This window comes from Hemicordylus capensis, chromosome 2, assembly GCF_027244095.1.
Source record: "Hemicordylus capensis ecotype Gifberg chromosome 2, rHemCap1.1.pri, whole genome shotgun sequence".
Lineage (NCBI taxonomy): Eukaryota > Metazoa > Chordata > Lepidosauria > Squamata > Cordylidae > Hemicordylus > Hemicordylus capensis.
Window position 1 is genome coordinate 323,864,536 of NC_069658.1, and position 20,751 is coordinate 323,885,286.

Sequence of the window (20,751 nt, forward strand, 5' to 3'; positions counted from 1 at the left end):
TATTGTCACCTTGCATTTCTTTTGCCAGAGTTTGTGTTCCTTTCTGTTCTCTTCGTTTGGACAGGCCTTCCAATTTCAGAAGGAAGTCTTCTTCCCTTTTATGGCTTCTTTGACGGTACCCGTTAGCCATGCTGGCATCCTCCTGGACTTAGTGGTACCTTTCCTCCTTTTGGGTATACAATCTAACTGGGCTTCTAGTATTGTGGTTTTGAGTAAACTCCATGCACTCTGGAGTGAAGTGACTCTCCTGATTTCCCCCCTCAGCTTTCTTTTCACCATACTCCTCATTTTGGAGAAGTTTCCTCTTCTGAAATTCAAAATGTCTATGTTAGACATCCTTGGTGATTCTCTCCCCGCATGTATGCTGAATTTGATGGCACAGTGGTCACTGTTCCCTAAAGGGTCGATGACACTGACGTCATGCACTAGGTCCTGGGTGTCACTCAGAATTAGATCCAAGGTCGCCTTCTCTCTGGTCAGTTCCACGACCAACTGTTGTAGGGCACAGTCATTTAGCGTATCAAGAAATTTGACCTCTTGGTCCTGACTTGAATGTGAATTTACCAAGTCTATGTGTGGGTAATTGAAATCACCCATAATTACAGCCCTGCCTCTCCTTGACGCCTCCCTTATTTCCTCCTGCAACTCCCAGTCACTGTCGGCATTATGATATGGAGGGCGATAGCACGTCCCCAGTAGCACGTTCCCTTTCCGGCCTTGTATAGTCACCCACAGGGTTTCTGTGGAGGACTCCAGTCCAGTTAGGTTTTCTAGCTTGTTAGATTCTATCCCTTCTTTAACATACAATGCTACCCCTCCTCCAAGGCACCCCTCCTTGTCCTTTCTATAGAGTTTATACCCAGGGATAACAGTGTCCCACCGGTTCTCACTGTTCCACCATGTTTCTGTTATGCCCACTATATCTATTTCTGCGTTAGCAACCAAGCACTCCAGCTCACCCATCTTGGCTCGGAGGCTTCTGGCATTGGCATATAAGCACCTACAGGTGAAACTCGAAAAATGAGAATATTGTGCAAAAGTTCATTAATTTCAGTAATGCAAATTAAAAGGTGAAACTGATATATGAGATAGACGCATTACATGCAAAGCGAGATAAGTCAAGCCTTAATTTGTTATAATTGTGATGATCATGGCGTACAGCTCATGAAAACCCCAAATCCACAATCCCAGAAAATTAGAATATTACATGGAACCAAGAAGACAAGGATTGTAGAATAGAACAATATCGGACCTCTGAAAAGTATAAGCATGCATATGTATTCAGTACTTGGTTTGGGCCCCTTTTGCAGCAATTACTGCCTCAATGCGGCGTGGCATGGATGCTATCAGCCTGTGGCACTGATGAGGTGTTATGGAAGACCAGGATGCTTCAATAGCGGCCTTCAGCTCTTCTGCATTGTTTGGTCTCATGTCTCTCATCCTTCTCTTGGCAATGCCCCATAGATTCTCTATGGGGTTCAGGTCAGGCGAGTTTGCTGGCCAATCAAGCACAGTAATCCCATGGTCATGGAACCAGGTTTTGGTACTTTTGGCAGTGTGGGCAGGTACCAAGTCCTGCTGGAAAATGAAGTCAGCATCCCCATACAGCTCGTCTGCGGAAGGAAGCATGAAGTGCTCCAAAATCTCCTGATAGACGGCTGCGTTGACCCTGGACTTAATGAAGCACAGTGGACCAACACCAGCAGATGACATGGCTCCCCAAATCAACACAGACTGTGGAAACTTCACACTGGACTTCAAGCATCTTGCATTGTGTGCCTCTCCATTCTTCCTCCAGACTCTGGGTCCTTGGTTTCCAAATGAGATGCAAAAGTTGCTCTCATCAGAAAAGAGGACTTTGGACCACTGAGCAACAGACCAGTTCTTTTTTTCTTGAGCCCAGGTAAGACGCTTCTGACGTTGTTTGTTGTTCAGGAGCGGCTTGACAAGAGGAATACGACATTTGAAGCCCATGTCCAGGATCCGTCTGTGTGTGGTGGCTCTTGATGCACTAACTCCAGCCTCAGTCCACTCCTTGTGAAAGTCCCCAACACTTTTGAATGGCCTTTTCCTGACAATCCTCTCCAGGCTGCGGTCATCCCTGCTGCTTGTGCACCTTTTTCTTCCACACTTTTCCCTTCCACATAACTTTCTATTAATGTGCTTTGATACAGTACTTTGGGAACATCCAACCTCTTTTGCAATTACCTTTTGAGGCTTTCCCTCCTTATGGAGGGTGTCAATGATGGTTTTCTGCACAACTGTCAAGTCAGCAGTCTTTCCCATGATTGTGATTCCTAATGAACCAGACTGAGAAACCATTTAAAGGCTCAGGAACCCGTTGCAGGTGTTATGGATTTATTAGCTGATTGGAGTGGGACACCTGGAGCCTAGACTGTTGAACCTTTTCACAATATTCTAATTTTCTGGGATTGTGGATTTGGGGTTCTCATGAGCTGTACGCCATGATCATCACAATTATAACAAATTAAGGCTTGACTTATCTCGCTTTGCATGTAATGCATCTGTCTCATATATCAGTTTCACCTTTTAATTTGCATTACTGAAATTAACGGACTTTTGCACGATATTCTAATTTTTCGAGTTTCACCTGTATATGCTGAATCTCTCCCGATATATGCTATTCTTTTGACTCTTTGACCTGCTGGCACAGGCTCCCGTCTGCTCTTTATGCGGTTCTGCTCTGTCCCCTTCTGTTTTATCTGAATTCTTTGCAGCCTCACACTTTAAAGGATGGCTTTTGCCAAACGGGATACTGCCCAGCTCCCATCGGCTGTTCCCCAGATGTCATTTTAAAAGCTGCTCTGCAACCTTTTTGATTTTAAGCGCCAGCAGTCTTGTTCCGTCTTGGTTCAAGTGCAGCCCGTCCCTTTTGTACAGGCCTTGCTTGCCCCAAAATGTGTCCCAGTGCCTAACAAATCTAAACCCCTCCTCCCGGCACCAACGTCTCATCCACTCATTGAAACCCCTCAGCTTTGCCTGTCTCACTGTACTTGCACGTGGAACAGGTAGCATTTCTGAGAATGCTACCTTGGGGGTCCTGGACTTCAAAATGCTACCTATCAGCCTAAATTTGGCTTCCAGGACTCCCGACTGCATTTCCCCAAATCGTTGGTGCCGACGTGCACCACGACAGCTGTCTCCTCCCCAGCACTGCCTAGGAGCCTGTCTAGACGCTGCGTAATGTCCGCAACCTTCGCACCAGGCAGGCAAGTCACCGTGCGGTCAACACGCGGGTCACAGACCCATCTCTCTATCCCTCTAATGATCGAATCACCCACTATAAAGAGGCCCCCACCCCCCAGAGGAGTATCCCCTGTGCAAGAGGATATGGGCTCATCATCCATGGATGCATTCTAAAGGAGCATTTCCCTCTTCCTCAGACCGATGTCCTCCTTGCCCAAGACCTTTATTCTCCCTGACAGCAGAGGAGCTACCAGAGGAGCTATACTATCGACCATAGTATCCTTCTGGAGCGTCTGAGGGGGTTGGGAGTTGGAAGCACTGCTCTGCAGTGGTTCCGCTCCTACCTCTTGGGCAGGTTCCAGATGGTGCCCCTTGGAGACTGCTGTTCTTCAAAATCTGAACTTTTGTATGGTGTCCCCAGGGCTCCATATTGTCTCCAATGTTGTTTAATATCTACATGAAACTGCCGGGAGAGATCAGGAGATTTGGTGCAGGGTGCTACCAGTATGCTGATGACACCCAAATCTATTTCTCCATGTCAGCATCATCGGGAGAGGGCATAACCTCCCTAAATGCCCACCTGGAGTCGGTGATGGGCTGGATGAGGGATAACAAACTGAGATTGAATCCGGCTAAGACGGAGGTACTCATTGTGGGGGGGTCAGAACTCAAGAGATGATTTTGATCTGCCTGTTGTGGAATGAACAGGCACACAGTCTAGGGGTCCTACTGGATCCGAGCCTCTCCCTGGTGTCCCAGGTTGAGGTGGTGGCCAGAAGTGCCTTCTATCAGCTTTGGCTAATATGCCAGCTGCGTCCGTTTCTTGAGATGAATGACCTCAAAACAGTGGTACATCTGCTGGTAACCTCCAGACTGGATTACTGTAATGCGCTCTATGTGGGGCTGCCCTTGTACGTAGTCCGGAAACTACAGCTGGTCCAGAATGCGTCAGCCAGGCTGGTCTCTGGGTCATCTCGGAGAGACCATAAAACTCCTGTATTGAAGGAGCTACACTGGCTGCCGATATGTTTCCGGGCAAAATACAAGGTGCTGGTTATAACCTATAAAGCCCTAAACAGTTTGGGCCCTGGGTATTTAAGGGAACGCCTTCTTCTGTATGAACCCCACCGCCCATTGAGATCATCACAAGAGGTCTGTCTGCATTTGCCACCAGTTCGTCTGGTGGCCACTCAGGGATGGGCCTTCTCCGCTGCTGCCTCGAGGCTTTGGAATACGCTCCCTAGTGAAATAAGAGCCTCCCCATCTCTGACAGCTTTTAAAAAGTCTTTAAAAACACATTTCTTCACTCAGGCTTTTAATTAATGTTGTTTTAATGCTGTTTTAAAATACTATTTTGAAATTTTTAAATTGTTGTAATGTGTGTGTGTCCCCCCCCCCATTTTTGTCTTAATGAATGTTTAACTTCGTTTTTATTCTGTTGTAAACCTCTGAGACGTAAGTTTTGGGTGGTATAAAAATGTTCAAATAAATAAATAAATAAATAAATAAATAGAAAGCTACCTTCCCTCACCCCCCACCACCGCATTTATCCCTTTACTTGTAAAGGGGAATTCTTGCAGGATTCCCCTTTACAAGTGTCACAGTGGGAAGGTTCTAAATTCAGATTTAGGGAAGGGGGAAATGTGTTAGTCATCTTACAACCCTAGAACCTCCACTGTTAAATAATTCTTTTCTGTGCATATGTCATTCCTAAGGTATCGCCCAGAGGTGCTTTATCTTCCTGCCTTATCTCCCTGATGGTGTCTATGTTTGTCTCGCTTTTTCCTTTGGTCTTTGACCAACCCCAACCCTTTCTGGCTACCCAAACTTGTTCGGGTCCAAAGTATTTCACTTTTCACTCCCCCAGTGGATCTTGTGGTTTGCCCTGTCTTCCCCTTGTCATCATTTCCCCATCTCCCCTTCACCCATCACATACAGTATACATTTAGCATAACACACATATAGTCAGTATGTCTCCTCAAAAGTGAAGTTTAAGCAATAGTGCCCAGACATATCTCATCTTGCGTGTTCTGTCTTACATAGGAATGCCCCACATGTTCATGTAATTAAAGTCTCACTCTGTAATCAATAAAATATATTTTAATTGGATTTTAATTGGACTTCAATCTTTGACTGTTAATTATTGGTGGGAGGACTGCTTGATTTATAACCAAGTCTTCTGATCCCCTTCCTGAGGAGCTCACAAAATTTTCCCTTGTAACAAATGGTTCCATTTGTTACAATGCTCCAGAAGTAGAGTTTTAAATAGCAAAGTCAATAAAATTGACAATTATCTAATCCAGAATATAAACTTTAAATCAAGCTGCAGGGAGTTTGTTCTGCACTAGTGCTGAACAGAAATAAAAAGTTGCAGGCCACCTCCTTGAGTGAAAAGTGGTCTAGTGGAGAAAACAAAAACACCACCACCAAGTTTGGGCATATACGTCTTTTCTTCTCTTCTCAAATATTACTTTGAGAGATAGAAACAATGCAAATGTCCAAAATATATGTTTACAGACAAAGCATATTTTTGAGAAACATATTGAAATGCTTACTTTCAGCTACAGTTTCTCAGATTTCATTTTCCACAGCAGCAACATTACACATTATCTACTGAGGAGGGGCTTCAAAAAGTTCATTGACAGGACAGTAATTTTGATGGTGAGGCAGTTTAACAGTAAACACAATACAGGTACTGGTCACAACCCTGAGAAAATTCAGTGAGCTTCCTGCCCGCCCCCTGCCCAATGGGATTTATAAGCGCCTTGCCCTGTGTTGAACCCTCTTTAAATTAATGCATTAATCCATATGTTTAGGATCAGGGCAAATACATCTAACATTTCAGCCGTTTTAATTATATCATATATTACAGAGAATTCGTAAAGGGTACTAAAATCTGTATTCTGATTCCAGCAAGTAAATTCAAATGTAAAATTCTGTAACATAACAAATGTAGTTAAAACAAATGGAACCCCATACTTACTCATTACCCCAGTCCAGTCGTACAGTTAGATGTCTCTTGACTTCTCGTACTTGGTCCTGGGTCAAGTGACCCGACAGTAATTGTCTGCGAAGATCAATTAGTTCATTCATCACATGACGCAGTTTGTAGAAAAGGTCTATCTTATGTTTCTGTGAAGGTTTTGAAGGAAAAGAACAAGATACAAAACTGAAGTTTTAGTTGCAAGTTTATATTGTTATAAACCAACTCTGCTAGCAAAACAGAGAACATACGCTCCCAGGAGCTCTGTGTGTTGCAAAGTTATTAATATAAATGAAGCTTCCATGAAAACACCACCCCCCCGTATTGTTAGTTTCTTAGATCACTCAACAATATCTTCTTTTTTAAAATATAAAAATAGCATTCTGCAAATTTATTTTAGAACTATGTTATGGAAAGAAACGAATACATCCACCCAGGCTAAGTTTATAGTATTTCAAAGCTATAGATCATATAAAGAAATAGAGCAACATGTTGAATTACTTCAAGCAGAATAATACAACTATTGGGAACTGGCTCAGAGCAAAAGGGATGAATTAGTTTTGCTATTATGAACTCTCATTTAAATATGGAATATATTTCAATTAACAGTATTTAAGGATAAGAAAGCAAACAACGCAAGTTAAAATTTAAAATGCTATTAACAGTTTGGTTAGTACAACAGTAATTTGTAGTCACATTATTTTGAATGGTATACTTTAACAAGTCTCCAAAACATGTCACTAGTAGCAGATTGTATGCTCACATAAGATATAAGAAGGCATTTTAAGTGATGTATTGGAAAATGGCACTTTTTATGCCAATACATTTGTTGCTTCACATTTGCAATATATAAATATTCGTCATGTTCATTTTTGTATTTGTTTTATGTGGTTTATACCATCTGGGACTAGTGGTGAATGACAAAACATGACAAAGTATTTTGCAGTTTGGATCTATTTTTTTAAATTCTGAATATACACAGAAAAATAAGTAAAAGGCATGGTACCCCTGGCATGGCTCCATTTAAAGTAGGTCAGGCAGTTTAATTAGCCAATAAAAAATGAAAAGCCTCAAGCTAGAACAATAGTATGATAATGCCCTCTGTTAATTCAGCTGCCATGAATATGGGTTCAGTCCATTCTGTACCCCATCCCATGCAGAGAAGACCACTTCTAGTACTGGTAATTAAGCATAGTTCGAAGTATTCTCAACTAATCCACAAGGAATAATAATAATAATCCAAACTGCAAAAGACTTTGTCATGTTTGTTGTTCAAACTACACTACAGGAAGACTGGAATTTTCTTTTCTTTAGCATGTAGACTTCAATTATGTAGGATTACATGTAGTAAAACAGTAGGTTTCAGGGCATGCATTTCCACAGGCTGAAAAGTATAATCTATGAGCCAGGACTGGACACACACACACACACACACACCCCAATCATATCACAGGCCAAAGTACCAATTGTCTGATGGGGAGAATCCTAGAATGTCAGAGTTGGAAGGGACCAACTCTTCTAGCCCAACCCCCTGCTCAGTGCAGGAATCTGCTATAGCATCCCTGACGTACAGCTGTCCAGCTTCTTTCTGAAAGTCTTCAGTGAAGGAGAGCCCACCTCTGCCCAAAGCAGACTGTTCCACTGTTGAACAGCTCTTACAGTTAGGAAATTCTTCCTAAAGTCAAACCTAAATCTGCTTCCTTTCCATTTCAACCCACTGGTTCCAGCCCTGCCCTCAAGCGCAACAGAGAATAAATCCATTAATTATTCTATGTGACAGTCCTTTATATATTTGAAGACTGTTATATCTCTCCTTAGCCTTCTTTTCATCAGGCTAAATATACCCAGCTCCTTCAACTATTCCTCATAGGATCTCATACTGTATCGTTGCCCTCCTCCAAACCCCTTCCAATTTATCAACATCCTTCTTAAACTGTGGGATCCAGAATTAGACACAGTACTCCAAGGTGATGACTGACCAGAGCAGATGTGAGTGGAATGATTACTTCTTGTGATCAGGACACTATGCATCTGATAAAGCAGCCTACTACTGGACTAGATTTTTTAGTAGCTGCATCATAGTACTGATTCATGTTCAACTTGTTGTCTACTAAGAAAACCAGGTTTTTTTTCACATGTACTGCATTTTCCTCCTTCCATTTGTACATCTGTTGCCTGGCTAGGTCACATTTGCCTTGTGAAAAGACAGGTGCAAAACAGTAGTTAAGCAGCTCTGCCATCTCTCCATCACCCATTACTATTTCACCATCCTCTCCAAGCAACAGACCTACCACTTTCATGGCCTTTCTCTTGTTCTAGACAAATCTGTCAAACCTGTTCTTGTTATTTTTGGCATTCCTTGCAAGCTTCCGCTCATTTGGAGACTAGGTTTTTCTGACGCCATCCCTACAAGTTTGGGCCACTCTTTTGTACCCTCCTTGGTTATTATGCCTCTCCTTCCAATTCTTTTATGTATCATTTGACTGCTTCTTCATAATGTATTTACCAACTGTTTGTATTGTGATTTTTCTGGTATGTGAATGGAATAAAGATTACTACCACTACATGTATCCTTTTTGCTTCTCAGCTGTTTGGAGGGTGTTCTGTGCATCCACACTGGTTTCTCGAAATGTCTTCTATTTTTCCTTCTCATGAGAATTATTTTGATTGTGCATTCAGTATCTCACTTTTTAGAATCATCCATCCCTCTCCGATTCCTTTTTAATTTAGTATTTCTAGCCATGAGATTCTATGTAGTTTGTCACTGAGCTCATTAAAGTCAGCTTTCCTGAAATCCAGGGTACACATCTGATTTCCTGATTTCCCAGCCCCGATTCCAAGATGACATTGTCATTTTCCTGCAGGGTTCTCTCCGCTTTCACTTTACCAACCAATACTTCTCTGCTGATAAAGGCTAAGTCCAGGATAACCAACTCCTTGTTCCTTCTTCCTCGTTCTGAAAGATGAACCTATCACCAAGGGAGGTCAAAAGCTTAATGAACCTCCCACTCTTAGCAGAGTTTGGTTTCCAGCAGGGACGTAGCAAGGTTGGAGTGGGCCCAGAGACAAGATTTTAAAATGTCCCCCCCCCCCCACTGAAGCTCAGCTCATGAAGTAAAGAAATCTTAAATGAGGCTGAATAGAGGTAACAAAAAGCATATTTTTTCAAAGGTTTTGTAAATTGTGGACGATGCAAGTCATGTAATGGTACTAGAGAAAGACATGCTGTTCTGGTAGCTCCAGGTCTTAACACTCACATCAGTTTTGGAGGATGAATACAACTGAAGGAAGCACGGGCGGGTGCACGTCTGGGGGAGACAGTCATGTGACTTACCTCCGGCGGGGCAAGGCAGTGGGCCCCCAGACAACTGTCTCTCCTTGCCTTATTATAGTTATGCCCCTGGTTTCCAGCTAACTGGAAGTTGAAGTCCCTCTTTGCTACTAACACCTGCTTTTGTGGAAATGGAGTGGAGGGCTAATACAGAATTATGTGATCCCCCCACCCGCCAACCCAAATTCAGAGCTACTGCTGTGGATCTAAACAGGAACTATGTGTATCTAGCCCCAGGTCTTGCATAAGCACCTGCTTGCATAAGCAACTCCTTATTTAGCGAGGATTATTCCTCTGTGCACCCCATGCTCACTCAAATCTTAAGGTTCTAGCAGACCCTGACAAAGTAATGTATTGCATTTTTCATCAGTTCCTCAGCTTGGCTAAGCATTTTGAAGTTAGGTAGGAAAAGACTAAATTCTGAAGCTGCTTTGAATGGTGACTGGGAACTGAAGTTAATGCAGACATGCAGATTGTCGCTTATCTGGAAGTATGGGGCATATACAACTTGCTTCTAGGGAAGTAACAGTTCTCTAATCTATTATTCATTTCTTCATTCTTTATTTGAGGCTCATTCTCAAGAGCAAAGTTTTTGATATCTTCTAATGTCACTGGAGGGCCTGACCTCCATAAGAGGAGTTTGACTTGTACATTTAAAAAAAAATTTCATTAGATGCCTTGAGCATTTTTAGCCTACATTCCAGTAGGCTTATGAGATCACCCAACATTCTGTCTGTGTGTGTGTGTCCGTGTCCATCTGTGTGTCCCCCCTCCCCCCACATCAACTTTGCAATGCCTGAACCAAATTGGGTACAGTTGTAGAGACACCTCAATGGCGTAGTTTGTGATGATGTCATCCACCCCGATCCAAGATGGTGGATGCATAAAGGTGGAGCAAGTGGGCTAATTTGTGGATTGTCTAACCTATTTGAACCAAATTGGGTACAGCTGCAGTGAGTGACACACAGGTACACCTCAATGGTGCAGTTTGTGATGGCGGACACAAACTTTTGAGGCTCAAGTAGGCTAATTTGATAGACAGTGAAAGGAAAGTAGGCTTATTAATTCTTACTAGAACTCTTTTTTTGGTCACTTCATTCAAGAGAAGTCTCAATTTGATGGAGCACTATTACAGCACATTCTTCCCATAAGATAGGATGTTTCTTCAGCACTGGCTCAGAGGAAAGCATGTTCATTGAACAATTGGACTGCTGACCCTAGGGACTACATTTTTCAACAGCCCCTCCTGTGACTTGTGTGTCTTACTGAGAGAGAGAGGCCACATTCAGATGTAACAGCTAACTGCAGTTAACTGTGGACCAGTTTGTAACTCTGTTATGCCTGAAAATGCGAAACCATGGTTACAGGCCTAAAGCTACCTCCGGTTTATCTCAGACTGCTAGGTCTTACAGACTATGCGTGGCCAACAGGTGAAAGGTGCCTAGATACACTGGACAGGCCATCATATATATTGGTATGGTTATATTTGTATACCTTCAGGGAGTATTGTCAGTAAGACACAAATTCCTTGTTACGCTGCTGGAGTCCTTCTTCTAACAGAGACTATGATTCCTGCAAGGGGCTGGACTAGACTTGCAATGTCCCTTCCAACTCTGTGATACTATTGATTTTTCTCAATTCCCCTCTCCCCTAACTCAGAGAGGCTCTTCTCACAATCACTGAGAAGAGCCTGGATGGGGTTTGCGGGCTTAGCCCACTCTCCCCGCAGACAATCAGTCAGCCGTCCCTGGGTGGCTAGAGAGTCTAGAGCAGGGGTGGAGAACCTTGGCCCTCCAGCTGTTTTTGAACTACAACTCCCATCATCCCCAGCCACAATTATCGTCGCTGGGGATGGTGGGAGTTGTAGTTCAAAAACAGCTGGAGGGCCAAGGTTCCCCACCCCTGGTCTAGAGAGATGCTCCTCAAGGGGGGAGGAGAGGAGATTGCATCAGCTGCTTGTGCAGTGGGGTGGAAAAGCCTAGAATAAACACTGACCTGTCTTGAAAATAAGAAAAGGAACGTGATGCATAGTAATAAAAATTAACACAACTGTGCTCTATCACATATGCTATCATGTGATGAGAACATCTTAATATATCATAGGGTAAGGAAGCCATCTGAGCCAAAAGTAAAATAAAACACAGGGAAATGGTTCATAAAAGAAGCATAACAAAACATTTTTAAGAAGCAGATATGCTGATCAGAAGCAACATTTCTGCCACAAGGCTTTCCTTCAGCTGTGGGAAAGAACTAGCAAGGAAGTTACATAAGTTCACCATTCTATTTCTACAGAAGGCTTCATATTACAAACACAGCATGTTAGCTTATTTTGCAGGTGCTTTGTGAAATGTGCATACAATATAGTATATAGACATAAGAACTATCATATTACACAAGCAGTTTCTAGTATTGAAAGTTGAGTTATTTCCATTATGTAAATTGGTTCATTTTTTCTAAATTTTATGTTATTTTATCATGAAAGAATGTGAAACCCACCCACCTTGTCCCTTCTAAATCTGCTAGGAGGCTTTCTTAATGCAGTTATGTACAGAGAATAATTCTACTACCAGAAACATGACTTGCAGAACTCTCCAATTAACCAACAGCGGCAGGGGGCGGGGGGGAGATGGGTAACCCCCCACCTCCCACATTCTCTCTACCAGCATTCCCTCTACCAGGGATTCCCAGATGTTGTTGACTACAACTCTCATAATCCCCAGCCAATGGCCATTGCAGCTGGAGATGGTGTGAGCTGCAATGAACAACATCTGGGAATCCCTGGTAGAGGGAACACTGATTCCTACAATGCATTACAGTAAAACTAAAGAGGAGATTACCAGAACATAGGTAACTGTGGCCAAGCAGTCTCCATCTAGGTAAGGTTGCAGCCAGTGTATCAGCCAAAACTGATGAAGTGCTCCAAGCCAAAAAGGCGACTTGAGCCTCGAGTGACAGTACTGGATCAATGAGTAGTCATGGACTGCAAACCTCATCCTTTGGGGGGGATATAGAACAAGGTGAACATCACTCACCTGGATGGATGAACCACCATCCAGGAGTATTTCCGTCTTGTTTGGACTGAGTCTCAATTTGTTCACTGTCATCCAGTCCATTACCACACTCAAGTATTGACTCAGGACAGTCACTACCTCACCTGCATCTGATGAAGAAGACGGATACAGCTGGTGTCATCTTCATACTGATGAAACCTCAGGCCAAAATCTCCAGATCAGGGGTTCTCAACGTTGAGTCTCCAGCTATTATTGGACTTCAACTCCCATAATCCTCAGCCCCAGTGGCCTTTGGTTGGAAATTATGGGAGTTGAAGTTCAATAACATCTGGGAACCCAATGTTGAGAATCCGTGCTCCAGATGACCTCTCCCAGCAGTTTCATGAAGATGTTTAGCAATAAGGGAGAAAGAAGAAAACTCTGCAGAACTCCAAAGCACAACTGCCAAGGGGATGAGCAGTAATCCTCCAGCTTCACCTTTTGGAAACAGCCATCTAGGTAGGAACTAAGCCATAGCCAAGTGTGCCCCCTTCACCCAACTGGACAGCCTATCCAAAAGGATATCATGCTATCAAAAGTTACTGGACGATCTAAGAGAATCAACAAAGTCACACTTCCCCTGTCTCTCTCTTGGCACAGGTCACCCTACAGGGTGACCAAGGCAGTTTCAGTTCCAAAACCTGAAGCCTGACTGAAATTGATTTAGATACTCAGTTTCTTCCAAAGGTGTCTACATTTCTTTAGGAGTGGTTGAGTGATAGCTTCCTTAACTAAAGCTGGAACAACTCCCTCTTTCAATGAAACATTTATGACCTGCTGGACCAGCTGAAGATCCCGTCCCCACCAAATTTAATGAGCCATGAAGTGCAAGGGTTAAGCAACACGTGGTTCAGCTGAACTCAACTAAACACCTTGTCCACATCCTTAGGCACCAACAATTCAAACTCATTCAACAAAACCGGACCAGACTGTACTCTGGACACCTCCCCCAATGATACTTCATTAACTGAAGAGTCTAAATCATGACATAAAAGGTTTACATGGGAGAGAGGAAAGAAAGCACAAAACTTTACAAGACTACCACCTTCCTGATCTTCAAAGCAATTCTATGGTGCTGCTTATTCACAAAATGGAGTGGCGGCAGAGACAGATAATAAACACCATCATCCCTGGCAGCAGCCCCCTCCTCCATATACAGGTGAAACTCGGAAAATTAGAATATCATGCAAAAGTCCATTAATTTCAGTAATGCAAATTAAAAGGTGAAACTGATATATGAGACAGACGCATTACATGCAAAGCGAGATAAGTCAAGCCTTAATTTGTTATAATTGTGATGATCATGGCGTACAGCTCATGAAAACCCCAAATCCACAATCTCAGAAAATTAGAATATTACATGGAACCAAGAAGACAAGGATTGAAGAATAGAACAATATCGGACCTCTGAAAAGTATAAGCATGCATATGTGTTCAGTACTTGGTTTGGGCCCCTTTTGCAGCAATTACTGCCTCAATGCAGCGTGGCATGGATGCTATCAGCCTGTGGCACTGATGAAGTATTATGGAAGACCAGGATGCTTCATTAGCGGCCTTCAGCAATTCTGCATTGTTTGGTCTCATGTCTCTCATCCTTCTCTTGGCAATGCCCCATAGATTCTCTATGGGGTCAGGTCAGGCGAGTTTGCTGGCCAATCAAGCACAGTACACTGTATACTTTTCAGAGGTTCTAATTTTCCGAGTTTCACCTGTACATAAAGTGTGAAATATAACTCTTGTGGACTTAATCATTTATATAGGTTTTAGACATCAGGGGGTGGGACAGGAATCCCAAGGGACATGAATCCTGAAGCCTTGGCAAAGGCAAGACAGGCTTCCCCTGGATTGATGGCATCACACATTGAAACAGTAGGGCTGGATTCATCATCTGGCCTGGCAAGCTGTTACATGTTTCTGACCAGAGGTGATCTGTGGATGATCAACTATGAATCTGGAGTGAGAGTTTTTGATGAGTTGCTGCCGAATGAAGACTTCAATGTTAAATTCAGGCATTTGAATGTGGCCCTTGTGCAGTGCTTTCTTCCAATAGCTGTTCCAATGCTATTGCCCCACTGGCTTTGGATGTTGTACAGATGCCAGTGGTGACTGTGTCAAACAATGGAGCTATTCATACAACCTACCGGGTGGGCAGGCAGCTGTGCAAACTCAACATCCCACCCCCCCAAAGATGAGTAAAGGTGTGCAGGGAGCGCAGACCGCTCTCCCAGGCGATCGACCTCCAGAGAGCCAGGATGACGCATATCCCACAAAGCCTCCAGGTATCCCACAATGAACCACACACCGAGCATGGTGCATTGGGAGATTTCCCCAGGAGACAGATACTCTAGGCACCCATCTCTGTGTCTCCTTTGGCTGCGTGCAGCCTGAGGAGACGCACAGTTCTGGAGCCGAGGTTAAGGTTGCACTAGCTCACTTAGCCCTGACTAACAGCTGAGTTTTAAAGCTGGGCGAGACAGCACTGCCCTGCTAGGATTGGGCCCAATTCCGGAGGTTCTCACATGCAGCCTAACCGAGGCTGGACTTCCCTAGCCTGGGACAGGCTGGGTGTGAGAACAGCCTCAATATCTTCCTAAGTTGAAAGGCTTTCCCTTACACTATGTCTAAGTAAAGTGTGCCATCGAGTCAGTGTCGACTCCTGGCAACCACAGAGCCCTGTGGTTGTCTTTGGTAGAATACAGGAGGGATTAACCATTTATATTATATTATATTATATTATATTATATTATATTATATTATATTATATTATATTATATTATATTATATTATATTATATTATAAAAACATTTTAATACTGCCCAAAACTTACGTCTCTGGACGGTTTACAACAAAATAAAAACAAAATAAAACATTCGTTAAGACTAAAATGGGGGGGGGGAGATACACATTACAACAATTTAAATTTTTTAAAATAGCATTAAAACCAATTAAAACAACATTAATTAAAAGCCTGGGTGAAGAGATGTGTTTTTAAAGACTTTTTAAAAGCTGTCAGAGATGGGGAGATGCCATCTCCTGCATTGCTATCTCCTGCACAGTATGAGATGATGCCTTTCAGCATCTTCCTATATCGCTGCTGCCTGATCTAGGTGAGAAACATACTAGCGGGGATTGAAACCAGCAACCTCTGGCTTGCTAGTCAAGTCATTTCCTGCTGCACAATTAGGTGGCTATATTACAGGTCCTGAAATGCCTGAGTCAGCGAAGAAGGCAGCAAAGTGTATCATCGGTAGACTATCCCAGGCCCATGCTGAACCATGCACAGCCCAGTCAACTGAACACATGAAACAGATCAGCACTTCTCACACTGCAGAAGCTTTTGTTTATTGGGCTTTTTTCCTTCCTGCATGGAAGACCTCATCAACCCAGTCACAAATCCTTCTGCTGACCAGGGAAACTGCAGAAGTGCATAAGTTAGACCAGCATAACTGCATAAGTTAGACCAGGCAGTCTAACTATGGCCAAGCTTCTCTGAAGTATAAGTATTAGGTGGTTGTAGAAGAACAACAATGAAGAGCTGTAGAAATGAGTGGGGGTGATAGCTCTAAAATTCTAAAGAACCCACAGCAACAGCATGTGAACCTGAGATGGAAGATTGATGTCAAAAATTGTGCACTGGAGTGGCCACTGCAGTAGTAGAGAAATGCTGCTGCTACAAATGCAATGTATTTTTGCATTTTGGCTGAAATTAGTATTTTCACAATCTGGACTTGCCCCCTTGGTATTAATTGATAACTTCGATTCTACTTGGAAGCAACTTGTTAAAACAAAATCCCAATATTATGGGTTTTCACCTGATATTATGGGTTTTCACCTGATTAGTTTGGGCCACGACTGCGCTAGGAAGCTGATCAAACAACGAATTGCTGACACCGATTTACAGCTTGAAGCTACTAAAATCCCAAAAGGTTTATACCTTGGAGATCAGCTTTTCAGCACAAAACCTGCTGCTTATTTAAATAATATCACCTTTTCTAAGTTCAGGCAGGCGCTATCTTTAGCTTGATTAAACACGCTTCCTACAGCGGTGCTTTATGGGAGGTTCAGGGGGGTTCCTTATGCATCCCAACTTTGTCCTTGTGGGTCTGGTGATATTGAGACTACTGAACATGTTATCTTATAATGTGACCTCTACAAGAACGATTGTTCAACACTTATTTTGCCTTATCTTGTGACATTTCCTGGTCACTCAGATAAATTTCTCTTAAATATTTTATTGTCAAATTTTAATTATAAGTACACCAACTCAGTGACTAAATTCTGTTATATTTTATGTAAATGACGTTCTACTGTGTGTGATAATGCTTCTGGTCAATGACTAAAATAAAAATGACTGACTGGCTGCCAAAAGAACCAGAATACTGACCAACAACTTCACCTGTAGTGTGTATCTGAATGTGTAACCCATCAACCATGGTATCCTTCTGGACCGCCTATTGAGTATGGAGATTGGAAGCATTGCCTTGAAGTGACTCTGGTCCTTTCCTGAGGAGAGGATTCAGAAGGTGGAGGTGGGGCACTGGTGCTTGACCCCTTGGCTGTTGGCTCATGGGGTCCCAGGAGCTCAGTTTTATCCCCCTGCTCTTTAACATCTACTTGAAACCACTGTGAGAGGGACTAAATGTCAATATGTGGTCAATATACGGGTGAGCCAACTGAGATGAGATAATTCAACCTACTTTGGGTGGGTTTTGCACTCCCTTTGAAAGAGCAGGTGGGCAGTTTGGGAGTACTTCTGGACCCAGCTCTGCTTCTGGATGCTGAGATGGAGGCAGTGGTGTCTTTGCACAATTCCGCCTAGTGCACTAGCTGCATATCTTTCTCAAGAAAACAGATCTGGTTACAGTTACCCATGTCTTAGTCACATCACAGCTGGACTACTGCCATGTGCTCTTCATGGGGCAGCCCTTGAAGAATATTTGGAAATAGCAGATGGTGCGAAATTTGGCAGCTGGGGTTTTGTCCAGAGCTGCCTGCTGGAACGCTATTACACCCATTTTGAAAGAACTATACTTAATGTTATTCTTCTATCAAAAATTTATAAAATTTCCAGTGATCTGGTCAAGTAACACTATCTTTGTTCCAGGATGAAGAAAACGGAGCTGAACAGCTTCAAAATGGTCACTGAGGTGCCATTTTGAGGTCAGTGCCAAACTGTACAGGAATTAATTAAAACTGACCACATTCTTGTGTCCTGATGCCTTTCCTATACAACATCAAAGCAGATATTAAAACAGAACAGAGACTGATGCATCTCAAGCAGATTTCTTTCAAATACCAGCCTTACCAAAATTTTATTTCAAGTTAAAAAAAATAGCATCTATGTAAGCAAACATCAAATTCCCATAAGTCACTGTGATTGTACCAACAATAATATCAGTTATCAAACCTGTATAGCCATTTATGACAAAAATGCTTTGAAGAAAATATTACCTTCTCCAGAAGCTTTGAAGCAAAATATACTATGGGGAATGGGGCTGCTTGCCCAAAGCTTGGTTAAACTACTACCATGTTTTCTTGCTAAGCCCAAAAGCCCTTTAATGCCTGAATAGAATCAACTATTTGCTCTGTAAGACTCCACCCCCCACACACACTTTATTTTGTAACTGGGGAGTCACATATGCCACTTCTGTTGTCTGTCAAGAATTCAGGCTGGGATAATGGTCATCAAAAAGACTATAAGCCTGTTCTCACAACCACAGATTCCTGGGTAGGACAAGATTATCCCAGGAATAGGTATATTCCTGTGACTGGGTTAATTCAGGTAAGTATAAATGGACAATTTTCTAAACGGAGGGAAAAGAAGTGGGGTCCTCAGGGATATGTACTGGAACCGGTGCTTTTTAATTTATTATAAATGATCTAGAAGTTGGGGTAAGCAAGCAAGGTGGCCAAATTTTCAGATAAAATCCAAAAAAGATTGCAAAGAGCTCCAAAAGGATCTCTCAAAACTGGGTGAGTGGGAAATAAAATGGCAAATGCAGTTCAATGTTGACAAGTGTAAAGTGATGCATATTGGGGCAAAAAAACCCAACTTCACATATACGCTGATGGGATCTGCGCTGTCAGTGACTGACCAGGAGAGGGATCTTGGGGTCGTGGTGGACAGCTCATTGAAAGTATCCTCAATGTGCGGCAGCTGTGGAAAAGGCAAATTCAATGCTAGGGATCATTAGGAAAAGGACTGAAAATAAAACTGCTAATATTATAATGCCCTTATACAGATCTATAGTGTGGCCATACTTGGGAGTACTGAATATAGATATGGTCACCATACCTTAAGAAGGACATTGTAGAACTGGAAAAGGTGCAGAAGAGGGCAACACCTTCCTTATGAGGCAAGGCTACACCACCAGGGGATTTTTACTTTAGAAAAAAGACCACTGAGGGGAGACATGATAGATGTCTATAAAATTATACATGATGTGGAGAAAGCTGACAGAGAAATTTTTCTCCCACTCACATTACATTAGAACCAGGGGTCATCCCATGAAATTGACTGCCTGGAAATTTAGGACTGACAAAAGGAAGTACTGTTTCACACAAAACAATTCTCTGCTACAAGTTGTGGTGACAACCAACAACTTGGAGAGCTTTAAGAAGGGTTTTGATAAATTCATGGAGGAGAGGTCTATCAACGGCTACTAGTCAGAGGGCTATAGGCCACCTCCAGCCTCAGAGGTAGGATGCCTCTGAATACCAGTTGCAGGGGAGTAACAGCAGGAGAGAGGGCATGCCCTCAGATCTTGCCTGTGGGCTTCTCAGCAGCAACTGGTGGGCCACTGTGCAAAACAGGACGCTGGACTAGATGGGCCTTTGGCCTGATCCAGCAGGGCTGTTCTTATGTTCTTATCTGTGGTTGTCTGGAGAACCAGGAGGCCTCCCAGCCCAGCAGTTCTGAACCTGGATAGCCCAGATCTGCTACCCCAGGTTAAAAGTGAGATAGGAGACAAAGAGAGCCACCCTACCTTTCTCCTTGGATAGTCTGCACCATCAGCATGTGTTTATTTATTTATTGTTAGCTTTATATATTACAAAGCGGTATAGTTTTAAACTGTTCCCTGGGCTGCCAACAACTATGTTTACCATAGAGTTACGTGGAAAGCAGGGCTAGGCAGAGTGAAATACTGAGGGCTGCCTCTCCGATGCTCATGCAATGCACTGTAGGATGTGTGGAGGTCTCAGCTACTGAATTCACCAATGGAGAATGCCACTGTGGTGTTCATGGGTGTGCGTAAGCTGCAGAGCCCAAAGGAGGCTCTGGTTGTCTGGGAGTCATAAGGTAGGAGTGTGCCTTCGCTCCAGCCCACCTCCATAATGGTGTGAGAATGAGTCCATTGTCAATTGATGCAAATGGATTAATACCAGTTCAAAATGGGCTATTTTCCCTATTGAAGAGAGAGTGGGGGGAGGGGATCTTTGGGGCTCCATGGCCGTTACCACTTCACATGTATATAGAAGACAACCCCCTATTAATTTGAAAGTTAACTCTATTGATTTGAAATTTAACTACGGGTGGTTCTCATTATTTGTGGGGGTTCTGTTCTTGCCTATAGGCACAAATATGGAAAAACTGAATAACGAATGCTTGAGTCAAAGGAAATTGGGGAGTTGGGTTCTTTGAACCTAAAAAAGATCCAAAAAAGTAGAAATAAAAGGAATTAAGCACAGTACCTTGCTCTCCAGGCCTCCAGCTCTCCAGAAAGGCCATGCCAAACCTGTAAATCCTCCAAATTCTTGAGATTTTTTCCAAAAATTATTGGGGGAATTATTTTTAAGAGTCACAAAATGGCTCTGTGCCACAAAATGGTGGCCAGAAATGACATTAGAAGTCATTTACAGACACCTAAGAACCATGGTTTTCGCCTCTTTGAAAAACCATGGATAACGGAGTCTAGTCTATATTGCCCAACTGCAGTTATGCAAAGCCATGAGTGCTGGGGAAACGAATAATGAGGGCCATTTGTATATCCCAAGTGTTAGAGTAGGATTAAATAAATTTTCTCTGTAACACTTTTTGCCCTTTCATGTTTGCGTATTGTCATGCCCTCACTCACTGAGAGTGAAGAGGAGGTGGAAGTTGTTGAGGGTTGCCACCCGAAGGAGAGAGCTTGACGGTCGGGCTGCAGGAGACAGCTGAGACAGGCCAAGACGAAGCATCA

At 43.0% G+C, this 20,751-nt stretch overlaps 1 protein-coding gene across 10 annotated transcripts in view; it reads right to left on the bottom strand.

Annotated features, from left to right (window-relative positions):
• The window catches only part of DOCK3 (dedicator of cytokinesis 3), a 448,426-nt gene that overhangs the window by 338,157 nt on the left and 89,518 nt on the right, over positions 1-20,751 (bottom strand). For all 10 annotated transcript variants that reach the window (XM_053296419.1, XM_053296418.1, XM_053296424.1 and 7 more), the window contains exon 6: positions 6,191-6,339. In XM_053296419.1, the coding sequence (XP_053152394.1) occupies positions 6,191-6,339 (149 nt within the window). The remainder of the gene's footprint in view (positions 1-6,190; positions 6,340-20,751) is intronic.